Source organism: Ranitomeya variabilis, chromosome 4 (genome assembly GCF_051348905.1).
Source record: "Ranitomeya variabilis isolate aRanVar5 chromosome 4, aRanVar5.hap1, whole genome shotgun sequence".
NCBI lineage: Eukaryota > Metazoa > Chordata > Amphibia > Anura > Dendrobatidae > Ranitomeya > Ranitomeya variabilis.
Genome location: NC_135235.1, coordinates 22,094,433 through 22,112,553, shown reverse-complemented (window position 1 = coordinate 22,112,553; position 18,121 = coordinate 22,094,433). Strand labels below are relative to the sequence as shown.

Here is an 18,121-nt window from a genome sequence, read left to right as displayed (position 1 = left end):
GAGATTCCGCTAATCGTGTTGACTTTCGGGTTGTATCGCTCATGATGATTTTATCGGCTTGATTCCATCTTCATCTGTGCGTTTCATCGCTGATTTATGTTCCATTTTATTATATTGCCGTTTGGCGGAATTATTATTTCTGCCAGTCTAGTATTTCCTTAGGTTGGCGTCAGACACATTTCACATGTGTAAGTCTATAAATGTGACCTACAACAACGGGTATTTAATTATTATTAATTAATAGACCGTAAACAAACAAAATAGTTTAAAGGAAAAACATTCCACGGAATTAATTAAAAAGGCAACATGTAGGGATGTACCATGATTAGGAACATATCAATCATTTCGATAAAAAATATCATCTATACTTCACTCTATTCATATAATATATAATTTTATAAAGTAAAGATGATTTACCGAAATGATTGATAGGTTCCTAATCATGGTACATCCCTACATGATGTATTTTTAATTAATTCCGCGGAATGCTTTTCCCTTAAACTATTTTGTTTCTTTCCTATCTATGAATTAATAAATAATATATTAAATACCCGTTATTGTAGGTCACAATTACAGGTTTCTTTTCTTGTTGGATTTACAACTACTTTATGTGTTTGATATTTCAATGTTTCGCATGTTTGCGTCACTTCTCTACACCTGAACTTACTGAATAAACTATTGATAGTCTGCGCTGGAATCTTCTCGCAAACGTTTTACGCTACTTTATTTTATGTTAGAAATCGTCAGAAGAGAAGAGCGAATAAATTTGCAGGACAAATTATTATTATTATTTACACTCATTTTCAGTATTTTTGATGAAGTACGGTACATTGATAGCGCCTACATACATACAGGTTGGGATCATTTATCAGAGTTATTGTATATTATAATATTTGCAGTTTTACACTTTAAAAAAAAATAAAAAAAGCGTCTGTGAGCAGCAATACACTTCAACTGAATGTGCGTCCAAGGACGCACATCCAGTTGAAGTTTATGCTGGCATCTGTGGGCCCCCATCCGCACGAGCCCGGTCGCAACCTCTGCGATCCAATGTTGTTAGGCCACTGAATAGATACATTTATCATCATCATCCTTTTTGTTGTATTTTTTTCTTATACACTTGTAAATATTCTTAAAATGTCAACAAAAAAAATAATATTTATATTGTATAAGAAATAGTTATTTAAAGTATTTTCGAACCAGATGGAATAAAAAACCAAAAATAAATAAAAACAGATAGGAGAAAAATAAATACCAAAGGGAACGAGCACAAAAAATAAATCATAAACCTGAGAAGTGAAGAGGCCCGAGAGGATCTGGGCCAATACATTCTGCTTAATGCTGGATCTTGAATTAAAATATTTGTTTTCTTCTGTCTTCTTGACCCCGGATGAAGCACTTCTAGTTCTAGCTCCACTTCACTCATCCACTTGAAAGTTTACATTATGGATATCGACTCTGAAAAGCAGTGAGTGGGCGAGAGCGGAGGATCCTGGTAAACAGCGCAAGGGATATGTATATAATAAGGAGACGAGGCGGGTGATATTTACAGGAGAACACGCTCCGTGACTCTGTATCCCATAGCCTCGTATGAAAACCACCTGTATAAACATCTAGATGGATGGACAGAACTTACAACCTTCCGACATCTTCGTCCTCCAGTCTCGACACACACATACAATACATTTATGTATGAGGTCAACCTACCCATCGTTTGCGAATCTACAGTTGGCTGTTTGTCCATCTCCTGCATCAATTGCTGGGTCAACATTTCCAACTCTTCCACTTCTTTCATATTCAATCCGTGAGCGGTCCGATCCTATAAGAAAGATGACAGTTGTAGACACCTCAAACATTTGGGACAACCATTGCTTTATGGTCAACCCATCCTATTGCCATTTGTGCCTCTATGATCCCAGTATAGCCAGAAACCAAAGAGTGATCTACAAATAATTTTATTGGCCATTTTGGCTTTGAAGGTCAACCACAATGAATCTGGTGCCCTTTGGTAGGAGGAAAGCAATAAATAAAAAAGTCTACCAAGCATGAAGGCAAACCAAGAGGATCCTCCATGGTAGACATCAGGGAAAAACAAACATTGCGATCAATAGATTCTCTCATACCCACTAGATTATTTTGCACCCAAGCCATTTCAATATGGCCGATCTATTCCCCAGGAGATCAGTTGATCGTCTCCCCACAGAGTAAACATGCATGCTTGGCCAAGCTTGCATGTTTATAAGTAGGTTCAACAAATCGATATCTAATGTATTTGGCCAGAATAAGGGACTGATGTCCAGTAAGGTAACAACATTGGATGGGTTGTCTCAATTTCCAAGCAATGGTCCACAAAGCAAACATTTTCAGAACTGATGTGGTAACAAAACAATGGAGATGAGGAAGCTGTAGGTAAGGGTTAATGAAGGGATAGGGGAACATTATGATGGGCTGGTAGACTGATATTGATGCAAGAGTCCAATTCTGTGTGAGTCTCTAGCTGTTAAATAGACTTTAGTTGACTTGTATTTCAATGGGTTGTGACGGGTCTTCGGAAGATGCCTCCACAGCTTTCGGATATATCCGAACCTTAGAGCCATTTCAACTTGCACATAGCTGGTTGTGATACTTCCCATGTGTCACATTGGTTGTGGTAAATCACAGAGTGTGGGAGTAAGAGGAAGTTGTCAAAGGTTGGAGGAAGACCAACAAACCCATGGAGCTGAAGACATGGTTATAGAAGCTCCCCCAGGCAACTCGGTCCTGTAGATGCTTATATTCAAAGCCTCAATTACTCACATTTCTATTTTTTTTTTTGCTATGTCCAAGGTAGATACTCTTCAAGTCTTTCCTACCAGAAGCATTATCAATGGGCTGGGGGTAAGTGGCAATTATCAGGACAAGCGGGACGAATCCAATAGATACAGGCCTTTCTAAACTGGACATCGGTGACTGTCATGCTCCTATTTGTTCACCAGTCACATTGGTTGTGGTATAAAAGAGCAGGAATTCGAGTACAGAGAAGGTTGGAAGAAGACCTAGAAACCCAAGAGGGTGACGACTCGTCTTGACGGTAAATTATAGAATAGAAGAACCCTCTTACAACTTGTTCTTGCAGACGCCAACCCTCAGACTCAATGACTTACGCTTCTATTTTTTCACCCCCTTTCTGGAGGTAGCCACCATTTAACTTTTTCCCCACAGGCATCTTTAGCAATAGTGAAGGGAATAAGTGGCAATATCAGAACATGGAGGAGGCGTCAAGTGCTGATCCCTCCACCATATCGTAGACACATGGTCTGCAAGGCACAGTAACATTGCCAAAGCATTACAGTGGCCACCTAAGAAAACGCAGAGCCTGCAGCAAGTCAGGGGAAAGCTTTATTACCGAGGCTAGTGTTTACTTTAAATTGCAAGGTCACAATTGCAAACTCTGCTCTGTCAGCCTTGGCTTAGGAAAACAACGCCCACGCATCAAATCGTCTCCATCCCTAAATTGTATCCTGTCATGCAACACAACCATTACATCATAATGGCCTCATTACCCATTCCACTCCCCGAGCCTCCGGCTGCGTCAAAGCTCTGATTGACAGTCATTGCTGAAAATGAGAGTATCAAACATTCCCTATAAATATAAGTCCTTGAGTCGTCCTCAACTGTCAAATTGGGAAAAATGCCTGAGTCTTTTCCAAGTTTTAGCTGTTTTAGGTAAAGCCAGGTGACAACTCACTAGTTCCAGTTCCTACAGGCTTTGTCAGACAGAGTTCTCATGACCTTGAACCCATAACATGGCCCACGATATTCCAAAACCACAAATGGCAAGATAGACCAAGCTACCATGGCAGATTTTTTAACATCTTTGCAATACCAGACATGGTATCCATTAACAGTGACCCACAGTGACTCCATGCCAACGTATTGCTACCAAGCCATCACCAGAACAATGACTAAATGCCAATATAATAGGACCAAACCGTGACCAGTACAGTGCCTACGTAAAAGCACCAAACTCAAACAGTGACCGATGCAGTGCCTACATGCCAATATAGCAGTAACAACAGTGACCAGTACTGTGCCTACATCACAACCTAACAGTACTAAATAGTGACCATTTCAGTGCCTACATAATACCAAACTAACAACGGTGATTATATGCCAATATAACAGTATCAACAGTGAGCAGCGCAGTGCCTACATGCAAACTACACTATACAAATACACTACCAAATGCTTCCAGACACAGAACTTCAAAAACAGCTTTGGGACCAACAAAAGTTTGAAGAGCGCCTTGAGTTTTAGGTATCCTCAAAGAAGTTCAGGCTTTCGGTTGGCTTCTTCACTTGCCAATATATGGTCTAATATGGAGCCATACTGATTTTGTTAAGTGGGGGTTGACTAACTAAAGATGGTGTAATTACCATATTACAACAACTGCTGGAAAACATAAAATGATGCCATATTGGTTGTCACCTAATCAGGTATAGCAAGGTAACCACTGGAAAGAATATAAAAGGACTTCATGCTATGGAAAGACTCAAGAACTTATAGGTATTAGGGTTTTGTTATTCGGGGATGGGAAGGGTTCTCTGTAGGTTCTACAAATCAAATCAGGTCCTCTATCAATCACAACCCTATGTATGATCTATGGTTCTACTTAAGTACACAAGTAGCATATCTGACTTTACATCCTATGTACACATGGATCAGTCATAGTCAGAGTTACCAAAACTCCCTTGGAAAACCCCCCATCATGAAATCACCACGAGTTGTGCCAAATAGCAAAACTCACCTGTACTGTATTTGTACCTTGGTTAGTCCTTTAAGAAAACCCACCACCAAGAAGAATTTCAGGAATACGAAGTAACACTTACAGGCTCGGGAGGTCTTTGCATGTTGGGTTGAGGAGATTTTCTCAGCATTGCATCCGATTGTGGTTTCGAAGACTGATAGCTTTCAGAAGGTGCTCCATTGGATTTTATGCCTTGGTGGTTCCTAAAGTTGTCCATCGGTGGCTCAGAATTCCTGCTGATCTCAACCTGCGGTAAAAGAATCCTTCCATTCTCCTTCTGCGGCCCTACAGGGTCAGGACGAGCTTTTTCAAGAACTTGAGGCTTTTCACGTTGCTGGGCAAAGCCAAATCCTGATGGTCGTGTAGACGAAGGTGCAGAAGGAGCCAGAGGTTCCACTCTGATGCCACTGTGCTGGGACGTGGGAAACTTCTGCTGTGGACCTGATGGTTCTGGTTCTATCTGTTTTGGGGTGAACGTGTGAGGAACAGAAGGTTTAGGGGTAAATGTGTGAGATGGGGCAGGGTTTGGAGAGAAGGTCGGAGCACGAACTGGTTTAGGAGAAAATGAAGGAGCAGGTGGTGGGTTATAGGAAGACTGTGAGGAGGAAAATGTGTGGGGAGCTGTAACTTTTGGGACAAATGTGCCAGGTGCAGAAGGTTTAGGTGACACCGAGACTGGTGCTGCAGGTTTTGGTGCAACTGGAATGGGGTTGTTAGGTTTAGGGCTGACTGAAGGAAGGGAAACTGGCTTAGGGCTAAATGTGGTTGGTGGGGCTTTAGGTGCAAACGATGAAGGCACATTTGGCTTTGGAGAAAAAGATAATGGGGCAGGTGGTTTTGGAGTACACACAGGAGGAGCTGGTGGAGGTGGTGGTGGTGTGACCTGCGAAAAGGCAAAAAGTTCAATAAGACTGACTATAATAGTAATGTAAGGAAGAGAAGAAGGCAACTAAATCTAGGTCTTAACGTATGATGTAGACTGGAGGAATTCTTGGCCTTAATGACCATGTTAGTGGCTAGATGCACGTGATAATTTAAAGGGATATAACATTTTTATCCCAAGTTCAGAAAAGAGAAGTCCAGCATGGATGACTATGACTAAGTGCACACAGTGTATTGATATCCACGGACACAGAACTTCTCTATTCTAACTCCTATCATCCCAGTAATCACTGACACGGATTTAATGCCTGTATTGTGCTGCATACTACATGCCATCTCTTTTTGCATTGTATCTATTCTTTTGGGCTTTTAGTGTAAAAAAAAACTACAAAAAACGAACAATTAATTTTGTCCTTCATTGTCAACTGTTTATTGTGATTAATGCCAAGTCCTAGTTAGAAGTATCACAAAGGGGCTAGAACTTTTGGATTCTGGTGTTCGGGTAGAAGGGAGGTTTCAGATTCTATTTTTTTTTAACTTTTATAATTAGGTGACCCTTAAAAAAGATTTAAATAAAATACATTTGTGGAAACTATTAGATTTAGATATGCCATTTTAAAAGGACTCAAAACTAGTCTTCTGGGCAAGGTGAATAGATGCTCGGGAAAATCTGGCTAGACCAATGGTGATCTTGTCAAACGCTATTTAGGGAGATTAACCTGCATACATATGAAAAGGATCTGAAAATCTGAGTGGTACTGGGAGATATAGGCAAAAAAAATAAAAAATAAAATAAACCAATAGCTCCAAATTTACCACCTCTTGAAAGGTTGCTTTTTAAGATATGGGAGCCCTGAGTGATCCAGTTTTGATAACATGCTCTTCACTTCTTTCATATGTGATGAAGATTGAAGAAAGCAAGGCTGTTTCTCAGTCAAAACCTTCACTATCTGGACAATGGAGGCACCAAAAAAAAAAGGAGTATCAACCGATGCCCCCGAACTTCGTTGTTGGTGAAGGTCACCAGGGATAGTAAAGAACACAAAACAAGTAAATCCTTGACCAAATAGTGCCGAAACTTCAACTTGACATCCAACGACCACTGGAGTTATTCCTCTTCTGGATAAGTTTCTACTAGAGCCAGCTCATTGCAAAGGAAGAAGTTCAGAAGAATTGGAGGAGGAAAAAGATGGATGGAGGCAATGAAGGAATTATGATCACGACACTAGGAAGTATGAAGACGTGGAGAAACATTATTCATAAAAGTCTACACCGACTCAGACACATATGATAATAACGACTGTCTCAAAAACATAATTTTACATTTTGGACATTTTCCATCTCTTATTATTTTACGTGAAACAGAAATGTCTAAAGAATCTCAAAAACAATATAAAACTCAAGGACGAAGATTTAAAGACATTTTACAATACAGTGTCTTTATTCAAGGACGTCTTACTTCGAGGCTTTTCAATTATGCATTGTAAAAATAGAAAATAAGAAAAGCTTCTATATTTTTACCTGGATGTCGCCAATTCCGGTAACGAGGCTCGTCTCCTCTAGAGAAGGTGGTGAGGGGAAGGACTCTTCGATAGGAGGTGGAAACGGCTCAGCGAATTCAGGTGGTGGAGGTGGAGGGAAGCAGGAGGTGGGGGAACCGAGGTTATCATCTCCAAAAGAAGGTGGAGGAGGTGGGAAAGACATGGTAGGGCTCATGGTGGAGTCATCGCTGGGTGGAGGAGGAGGCAGGATGAATTCTGAAGAGAGATATATCAAAGTTTTTAAAAAAATGCAGAACACAAATGCAGCCAAGCCCCGAGACACCCAAGCTTCTTTGATAATTTCTGGTGAAGCCAAACTGCCCATGGTCAAGCAAGTTTTTTGAAACACAATAACAGTCAATGGTGGATCCAACATTCGTATGAAGCACAACAAAGCTCCACAGGTTACAAAGTAAGAGAATAGGAGTGTGATTGTGGCTATATTGGTTGCCCCCAAATGTCTTAAAAAAGTTTAGAACTTTTAGAGAAGGATAAACCCTTTATGGCATATACACAGTATATGAGATACACCTCTGGGCTTGAGGCTATGCAGAGAACATGGATCCACCTATTAGGTGACTTCTGGCTGCTTCATAAGGGTGGAGGACAAAGATCAAGGTGGCATATAATCGCATGTATTACATCATTTACTTCTATAGGATTTACATCCTTGATCGGCTCTTTCCATAATTTCTCCATAATAATCATCAATTTACCATCTTGATGTGGCAGTCAGTGGCCACCTCTTCAGGTTTCAGGGGAACCTCCATTTTCAACACAGAAATCAGACACCTATGGCATATGCACAGGATATCCAAGATGGGAATAATTCTTCCAACTAAAATTTGAGTACAACCTCTCAACAAGGCAAGGGTCCATCAGGTCCCGAGATATGTCATTTTTAGATTTATCTCAGGACCTGGTAGACCCTTTGCCATACACAACTGGCTGTCAATTCAACTCTATGAAAAAAACAAATATATGTGAATTTTCAGTGTAATGGTCCTTCTAATTCTCTTTTGCGTTTCCTGGGCTTGATAATGAATCTTAATTATCTCATTCCACAGCTCCCCGAGCCCCTGATCACAATAATGTGGTCATAGTTTGCAAACAAACGGGGCAGGAGCGGTATTCACAAGTGCAGCCAGCCGTCAGGCAGGAGGAATGGCTTCATTCAGAAGAGAGGGGAACCTAATCATTCTCCAATACTGTAAAGCCTACAACAAACATCTGCAATTTACAGCTCAATGAAAACCGATAAATGAGCTCTACATGGAATTTTATTCAATTTTTAATGTAAAGGGGCATTCTTCATCATCTTTTACCCTCTTCATGGCGATCTTCTAAGATGGTAGGAATCCATCGCTTGTATAAATCAGAAGCCTTGCAACTTTTAAATTTTGATTATTATGGGAAACTAATGATAAATAGCGACCAACCCCAAGATGAACATGAATAAAGCCGAGTAATCAATAATATGGAGAGCTCACCATGGAGGGTCATATTTATCGCTTCCCACTGATACCATCGGACACACCAATAAATAAGATACCCTGGACATAAAACAAGACCCCGGGGATGGCCATTATTAATTCAGGGCCAATACTGTAGAGATGGGAGGACTGAACTCAATAAGGGGCTACACACATAATAATGATCCATACTGGCCACAGTACACAAAATTAGCAAAGTGTATGCACAAGGCCATCTAAAACTAATCTCAGCTGTGCCTCCAAAACAAAAAACACTCATTGGGAACCATATTCTGCTCCACAGCTTTTCCGTCCATTTCTGGGGGCATTAGGAGATAACAAATACGTCCTCTATGACAGCTCCCAGCACGGTCACTACTATTATTATTATTATTATTATTATTATTTATTGTTATAGCGCCATTTATTCCATGGCGCTTTACAAGTGAGGAGGGGTATACATAATAAAAACAAGTACAATAATCTTGAACAATACAAGTCATAACTGGTACAGTAGGAGAGAGGACCCTGCCCGTGAAGGCTCACAATCTACAAGACTACTCATCTTCCGCAGAGGCCTATATGACTATTCAGACTTGCTGGGTTGTCAGCCATAGTCTGAATTGTTAATTTTTTTATGCTTTGTTATAGAACAAGTATTTAGTTGTTGTTAATAGTCAGATGTGCTCGACCCCACCCCACAACAGGTATGGAAAGAATTCTTCTAGAATGTTAGAAATTCCAGTGTTTTATTATCTACAAGAGCTTTTCAAAAAGAAAACAAAAAGCAAACAAATCACACATATACAGTACAGACCAAAAGTTTGGACACACCTTCTCATTTAAAGATTTTTCTGTATTTTCATGACTATGAAAATTGTACATTCACACTGAAGACATCAAAACTATGAATTAACACATGTGGAATTATATAATTAACAAAAAAGTGTGAAACAACTGAAAATATGTCTTATATTCTGGGTTCTTCAAAGTAGCCACCTTTTGCTTTGATGACTGCTTTGCACACTCTTGGCATTCTCTTGATGAGTTTCAAGGGGTAGTCACCGGGAATGGTTTTCACTTCACAGGTGTGCCCTGTCAGGTTTAATAAGTGGGATTTCTTGCCTTATAAATGGGGTTGGGACCATCGGTTGTGTTGTGCAGAAGTCTGGTGGATACACAGCTGAAAGTCCTACTGAATAGACTGTTAGAATTTGTATTATGGCAAGAAAAAAGCAGCTAAGTAAAGAAAAACGAGTGGCCATTATTACTTTAAGAAATGAAGGTCAGTCAGTCCGAAAAATTGGGAAAACTTTGAAAGTGTCCCCAAGTGCAGTGGCAAAAACCATCAAGCGCTACAAAGAAACTGGCTCACATGAGGACCGCCCTAGGAAAGGAAGACCAAGAGTCACCTCTGCTTCTGAGGATAAGTTTATCCGATTCACCAGCCTCAGAAATCGCAGGTTAACAGCAGCTCAGATTAGAGACCAGGTCAATGCCACACAGAGTTCTAGCAGCAGACACATCTCTACAACAACTGTTAAGAGGAGACTTTGTGCAGCAGGCCTTCATGGTAAAATAGCCGCTAGGAAACCACTGCTAAGGACAGGCAACAAGCAGAAGAGACTTGTTTGGGCTAAAGAACACAAGGAATGGACATTAGACAAGTGGAAATCTGTGCTTTGGTCTGAGGAGTACAAATTTGAGATCTTTGGTTCCAACCAACATGTCTTTGTGCGACGCAGAAAAGGTGAACGCATGGACTCTACATGCCTGGTTCCCACCGTGAAGCATGGAGGAGGAGATGTGATGGTGTGGGGGTGCTTTGCTGGTGACACTGATGGGGATTTATTCAAAATTGAAGGCATACTGAACCAGCATGGCTACCACAGCATCTTGCAGCGGCATGCTATTCCATCCGGTTTGCGTTTAGTTGGACCAATATTTATTTTTCAACAGGACAATGACCCCAAACACACCTCCAGGCTATGTAAGGGCTATTTGACCAAGAAGGAGAGTGATGGGGTGCTACGCCAGATGACCTGGCCTCCACAGTCACCAGACCTGAACCCAATCGAGATGGTTTGGGGTGAACTGGACCGCAGAGTGAAGGCAAAATGGCCAACAAGTGCTAAGCATCTCTGGGAACTCCTTCAAGATATATATATATATATATATATACACACATACACACACATACACACACACACACACACACATACACATATATATATCAGCGTCGTTACAAGGGGTATGAGGGCAGGTATCAGCGTCGTTACAAGGGGTATGAGGGCAGGTATCAGCGTCGTTACAAGGGGTATGAGGGCAGGTATCAGCGTCGTTACAAGGGGTATGAGGGCAGGTATCAGCGTCGTTACAAGGGGTATGAGGGCAGGTATCCGCGTCGTTACAAGGGGTATGAGGGCAGGTATCAGCGTCGTTACAAGGGGTATGAGGGCAGGTATCCGCGTCGTTACAAGGGGTATGAGGGCAGGTATCAGCGTCGTTACAAGGGGTATGAGGGCAGGTATCCGCGTCGTTACAAGGGGTATGAGGGCAGGTATCAGCGTCGTTACAAGGGGTATGAGGGCAGGTATCAGCGTCGTTACAAGGGGTATGAGGGCAGGTATCAGCGTCGTTACAAGGGGTATGAGGGCAGGTATCAGCGTCGTTACAAGGGGTATGAGGGCAGGTATCAGCGTCGTTACAAGGGGTATGAGGGCAGGTATCAGCGTCGTTACAAGGGGTATGAGGGCAGGTATCAGCGTCGTTACAAGGGGTATGAGGGCAGGTATCAGCGTCGTTACAAGGGGTATGAGGGCAGGTATCAGCGTCGTTACAAGGGGTATGAGGGCAGGTATCAGCGTCGTTACAAGGGGTATGAGGGCAGGTATTAGCGTCGTTACAAGGGGTATGAGGGCAGGTATCAGCGTCGTTACAAGGGGTATGAGGGCAAGTATCAGCGTCGTTACAAGGGGTATGAGGGCAGGTATCAGCGTCGTTACAAGGGGTATGAGGGCAGGTATCAGCGTCCACCACTGCTTACTCTTAGTCGCAGAAAGATGGAAGAGGCCTCAATAGCAAAGAAATAAATAACTTGTCCTTTCCGATATGGTGCTAGAGATCGCACCCAGGACAGAAGGGTCTGGTGTTTGGTAATATCCCCTCAGTTCCTCATGTCCTTTCTATGACCCCTGGCCAAATTTTAGTAGTCAATTCCCCAACTCATTAACAATGCAGAGGGAATCACATCCCCAGACCAAGGGGAAGGCCCTGTCCTCTATAAGGGGCCCCCTCTGCCACCACACAGGCTAACATAGCAAGTACAGTACATATCTACCTATATGCCCCAATGCCCGGGATTATGCCTATGGTATATATAGCATATGCCCTACAGCAACCCTATGTATACAGGCAATGGTATACACATCCTCTCTGTCCTGATGGTGCCTCTTTTTTGCTCTGTGACTCGTTTCTAACTAGATTTTGTATCAGATGCCATTTAATTTTTGCCCAGTTCACAGCCTCTTGGTGACATTATGAAAGTTATAAAAGGTGGCCTTTTTGGATGGCACCTCTCTTTGCATATCAAGATTGTTCTGCCTAAGCGGGGGGCATGATTTATCCTAAAATTTGCAAAGAGCTTAAAAAGTCAAAAGATGGGGACCAAAATGTGCATTTTTTTTCCCTGGGAGAATCCTTGCTGATTCATTATAACTACCTTGTGTCTCATTGATGTGCTCAGTCTTACCATAGTGTTTGACCTGTAACATGAAATAAAAACGAGGAGTCCTGGGGGTGATGATCCGGCCCCACAGATCCCTGATCTCACATCATCCCGTCTGTCTGGGATCATATGAAGAGACAGAAGGATCCGCACAAGTCTCATACACAGAAGATCTGGGGTCAGGTCTCCAAGATGTTTGGAACATCCTCCTGCCAAGGTCCTCCATAACCTCTATACAATTGATGAGAATAAGTGATGGAGGTGACGGACGATCACCAGATACTCACGATGGAGGCGATGGGGGGGGGGGGGGGTGTCACAAGATCACAAGATACTGATGATAAAGGTGACGGGCGGTCGCCAGATACTGATGATGGATGTGACGGGCGGTCACCAGATACTGATGATGGAGATGACGGGCGGTCACGAGATACTGATGATGGAGGTGATGGGCGGTCACCAGATACTGATGATGGATGTGACGGGCGGTCACCAGATACTGATGATGGAGGTGACGGACGGTCACGAGATACTGATGATGGAGGTGACGGGCGGTCACCAGATACTGATGATGGAGGTGACGGACGATCACCAGATACTCATGATGGAGGTGACGGGCGGTCACCAGATACTGATGGGATTTACGGTACATTTTTCTTTTGTTTATTCACTTTGCATTTTGTTAATTGATAAAGATAAACTATTAACACTTCTATTTTTGGAAGCTACTTACTTGGCTCCATTTTTGTTTCAACACCTGCCTAAAACTTTTGCCCAGCACTATCGGGGAATAGCCATTTGCATTTACGGGTGAACTTTCGATAGAAGGGAGGTCTGATTACAGACGATTCCTTTAATATGAGAGCGATACAATGTGGAGATCGATCAGACCCCAGACAAACAGCTGAAAGTAACAAATCACTATCGGGGGAATTATGGCTGTCAATGTCGTACATGGAAGGAAGACCCCCATATGAAACCTCTGTGCCCTAATAGACCGTATGAACAGGGGTCTTCCTGATATGACACCCACTTTAATTAAGCCGTAACAATTAGAGAGTAAATAGTGAGAGACGACTAATTACCCTCTTGGTCCCCACCAGGTGGTGTTAAGGATGGAATTTCTCCAACTTTGCCTAAAAACCCACGTATGCCAGGGGCCCCCGCGTTATCCTGGGGGCCGGCAGAAATATTCTTGGGGTCTCCTTCTTCAGGTGCTTTGAACGGGTTCACCTTAGGTTTAGGAGGCACCACCGGAGCAAACTTTTTGGGCTGGTTGTAAAAAGACGGGGTGGAAATGTTGATGGTGAAGGAGGAGGTCATCCGGGTGGCAGGAGCGGCAGGGTCCATCTTCACGTCTTTGATAGGAGAGAGAAAAAGAGAAGATGTTAGACAAAGACATAAACAGGCGCAGACGTAGCAGAGTCACCTCAGTCACTGAGCAGGTCCACCCTGCAGTCCTATGTAAAGTCACACATAAGTCAACGCAAGATCCCATCTACAGTGCCAGATGACAAACTCAGCTCTGCTGCATCTGGTCGGGACTATTTTTTGTTACTTTTTTGTTTAGAGCAAAATACGGTTTTACAGAAAAAGCAGCAGCCGGGTCCCCACAGACCTTCATCATCTGCTGCTTGAGCTCCACTTACAATAACCCTTTAATTTCCAGAGCATCTGACACATAAGAAATTCTGCCTCTGCGATCGCTACAAACAACATGGCCGCCACGGCTCAATAATACAGCAAGGCAAAGGTTAACAAAAGAACAAAAGAATAACATAAAAATAAGCAATGGAGTGTAATCTAACTCTCGCTATGATCCAATCCTGCAGAACAGATCCCGGCCAGCTCAAGGTTGAACGCCTTCCTCCGCCTGTCTCTCTGTCTGCGTCTGTCTCTCTTTGTTTCCATGGAAATACTCCCAGGGGTTCCTGCACAGATCAGCATATAAAGCATGGCGCCTGTCATGGAGGATCGGCGTGGGGCTGAGAGAGGAGAGGAACACCAGGCCCTGGGGCAAAAATGGTTTGGATAAAAGGACTTGCTGTATGGCACATAACGGCGTGCACGGTGTACTACTGGGCGCAGGGCGTACTACTGGGCGCAGGGCGTACTACTGGGCGCAGGGCGTACTACTGGGCGCAGGGCGTACTACTGGGCGCAGGGCGTACTACTGGGCGCAGGGCGTGCTACTGCGGGCAGGGCATACTACTCGGTGCACGGCGTACTACTGCGGGCAGGGCGTGCTACTGGGCGTTCTTACTCAGTGCAGGGTGTACTACTCGGCGCAGGGAGTACTACTGAGCGTACTACTGGGTGCAGGGTGTATTAGTGAGGGTTCAACTGGGCGCAGGGCGTACTACTGGGCGCAGGGCGTACTACTGGGCGCAGGGCGTACTACTGGGCGCAGGGCGTACTACTGGGCGCAGGGCGTACTACTGGGCGCAGGGCGTACTACTGGGCGCAGGGCGTACTACTGGGCGCAGGGCGTACTACTGGGCGCAGGGAGTACTACTGGGCGCAGGGCGCACTACTGGGCGCAGGGCGCACTACTGGGCGCACTACTGCGGGCAGGGCGTGCTACTGGGCGTTCTACTCAGCGCAGGGAGTACTACTGGGCGTTCTACTGGGCGCAGGGCATACTACTGGACGTACTACTGGGGACAGGGCGCACTACTGGACGCAGGACGTACTACTGGGCTCAGGGCATACTACTGGGTGCAGGCTGTACTATTGAGGGTTCAACTGGGCGCAGGGCGTACTACTGGGCGCAGGGCGTACTACTGGGCGCAGGGCGTACTACTGGGCGCAGGGCGTACTACTGGGCGCAGGGCGTACTACTGGGCGCAGGGCGTACTACTGGGCGCAGGGCGTACTACTGGGCGCAGGGCGTACTACTGGGCGCAGGGCGTACTACTGGGCGCAGGGCGTACTACTGGGCGCAGGGAGTACTACTGGGCGCAGGGAGTACTACTGGGCGCAGGGCGTACTACTGGGCGCAGGGAGTACTACTGGGCGCAGGGAGTACTACTGGGCGCACTACTGGGCGCAGGGCGCACTACTGGGCGCAGGACGTACTACTGGGCGCAGGACGTACTACTGGGCGTTCTACTGGGACCACTACTGGGCGTTCTACTGGGACCACTACTGGGCGTTCTACTGGGACCACTACTGGGCGTTCTACTGGGACCACTACTGGGCGTTCTACTGGGACCACTACTGGGCGTTCTACTGGGACCACTACTGGGCGTTCTACTGGGACCACTACTGGGCGTTCTACTGGGACCACTACTGGGCGTTCTACTGGGACCACTACTGGGCGTTCTACTGGGACCACTACTGGGCGTTCTACTGGGACCACTACTGGGCGTTCTACTGGGACCACTACTGGGCGTTCTACTGGGACCACTACTGGGCGCAGGGACCACTACTGGGCGCAGGGACCACTACTGGGCGCAGGGACCACTACTGGGCGCAGGGACCACTACTGGGCGCAGGGACCACTACTGGGCATTCTACCGGGCGCAGGGCATACTACTGGGCGTACTACTGAGCGCAGGGCGTACTACTGGGTGCTGGGTGTGCTACTGGGGGCAGGACATACTACTAGGCGCAGGGTGTACTACTGGGCACACTATCGGGGCAGGGCGTACTACTGGGCGCAGGGGCATACTTCCATGGGCAGGGTATACTACTGGGCACATGGCGTAATACTGGGCGCAGGGTGTATTACCAAGTGCAAGCTAAAGAGGTAGAGTCAATTAATATAGGGTGCAATGAGCGAAAGGCGAATGCGATGGCGAGGAGCGCGGGGTTAGAGGCGGGTCCCACGGCGAGGAGCACTAGGTGAGACGTGGGTACCATGGCAAGGAGCACGGGGCGAGACACAGGTCCCACGGCGAGGAGCACAGAGTGAGATGCAGGTACCATGGTAAGCACAAGGTGAGACGCAGGTACCATGGCGAGGAGCACAGGGCAAGACACAGGTCCCACGGCGAGGAGCGTATTCGTGTAGTATTATCCAAACAGTTGAACGATACACATTTTGCCCCCACGACAATCATTAACATTTCTTCCTTTTCACTATGGAAACATTTGGTTGTGATTACTGTGGAGGCACAGGACCCTGGAGCGGAGGTTTTATGACAAGAATGAGGCCATAAAGTTGATCAGAAAAGCCCTGACAGGTCCTGGGCCCCAGGAATGCAGGAGAGGGACCCCAGGCAGCTAGAGGCCAGAGGTTGCAGGGCTGGGGGCCACAGGTCAGGAATGAGGTAACCAGTAGCCTGATGTCTGAGGGCAGCAATGAGGTAACTGTGGGGGAGGCCTAGTCCTCAGGATGTGGAGGGATGAGGTGAGTGAGCAATGGCTCAGGATTGTAGGAGAGGAGGAGGTGGGCCTGCGCCCTGGACCCCAACCCCAGCCCCCAGCCCAGCTGGGAGTCATTAACCAGCAATACACTGCAGAGCTGGGGGTAAGAGACAGCCCTGTACAAGAAGAGACTGCCGACACCGACATGAGACCTGCATGTACATGGTGACCTGGGGGGAAAGAGAGACAGCCCTGTACAAGAAGAGACCGCTGACACCGACATGAGACCTGCATGTACATGGTGACCTGGGGGGTAAGAGACAGCCCTGTACAAGAAGAGACTGCCGACACCGACATGAGACCTGCATGTACATGGTGACCTGGGGGGTAAGAGACAGCCTTGTACAAGAAGAGACCGCTGACACCGACATGAGACCTGCATGTACATGGTGACCTGGGGGGTAAGAGACAGCCTTGTACAAGAAGAGACCGCTGACACCGACATGAGACCTGCATGTACATGGTGACCTGGGGGGTAAGAGACAGCCTTGTACAAGAAGAGACCGCTGACACCGACATGAGACCTGCATGTACATGGTGACCTGGGGGGTAAGAGACAGCCTTGTACAAGAAGAGACCGCTGACACTGACATGAGACCTGCATGTACATGGTGACCTGGGGGGTAAGAGACAGCCCTGTACAAGAAGAGACCGCTGACACCGACATGAGACCTGCATGTACATGGTGACCTGGGGGGTAAGAGACAGCCCTGTACAAGAAGAGACCGCTGACACCGACATAAGATCTGCATGTACATGGTGACCTGGGGGTAAGAGAGACAGCCCTGTACAAGAAGAGACCGCCGACACCGACATGAGACCTGCATGTACATGGTGACCTGGGGGGAAAGAGAGACAGCCCTGTACAAAAAGAGACCGCTGACACCGACATGAGACCTGCATGTACATGGTGACCTGTGGGGAAAGAGAGACAGCCCTGTACAAAAAGAGACCGCTGACACCAACATGAGACCTGCATGTATATGGTGACCTGGGGGAAAGAGACAGTCCTGTACAAGAAAAGACCGCTGACATCGACATGAGACCTGCATGTACATGGTGACCTGGGGGGTAAGAGAGACAGCCCTGTACAAAAAGAGACTGCTGACACCGACATGAGACCTGCATGTATATGGTGACCTGGGGGAAAGAGACAGTCCTGTACAAGAAAAGACCGCTGACACCGACATGAGACCTGCATGTACATGGTGACCTGGGGGAAAAGAGAGACAGCCCTGTACAAAAAGAGACCTGCAAGTGACCTGGGAGGGGGATTGACAGCCCTGTATATTACAAGAAGAGACCGATGACACCGACATAAGACCTACATGTACATGGTTAC

At 45.8% G+C, this 18,121-nt stretch overlaps 1 protein-coding gene across 5 annotated transcripts in view; it reads right to left on the bottom strand.

The window, feature by feature from the left end:
• The window catches only part of ZYX (zyxin), a 36,489-nt gene that overhangs the window by 8,907 nt on the left and 9,461 nt on the right, over positions 1-18,121 (bottom strand). For 3 of the 5 annotated variants that reach the window (XM_077258091.1, XM_077258093.1, XM_077258090.1), the window contains exons 2-5: positions 13,494-13,766; positions 7,190-7,425; positions 4,869-5,669; positions 1,708-1,819 (exon numbers count right to left, since the gene is read on the bottom strand). In XM_077258091.1, coding sequence (XP_077114206.1) covers positions 1,708-1,819; positions 4,869-5,669; positions 7,190-7,425; positions 13,494-13,766 — 1,422 coding nt within the window. Of the gene's footprint in view, positions 1-1,707; positions 1,820-4,868; positions 5,670-7,189; positions 7,426-13,493; positions 13,767-14,057; positions 14,143-14,216; positions 14,380-18,121 lie in introns of those variants that run through there. The other 2 variants (XM_077258089.1, XM_077258092.1) reach the window with 2 other exon arrangements.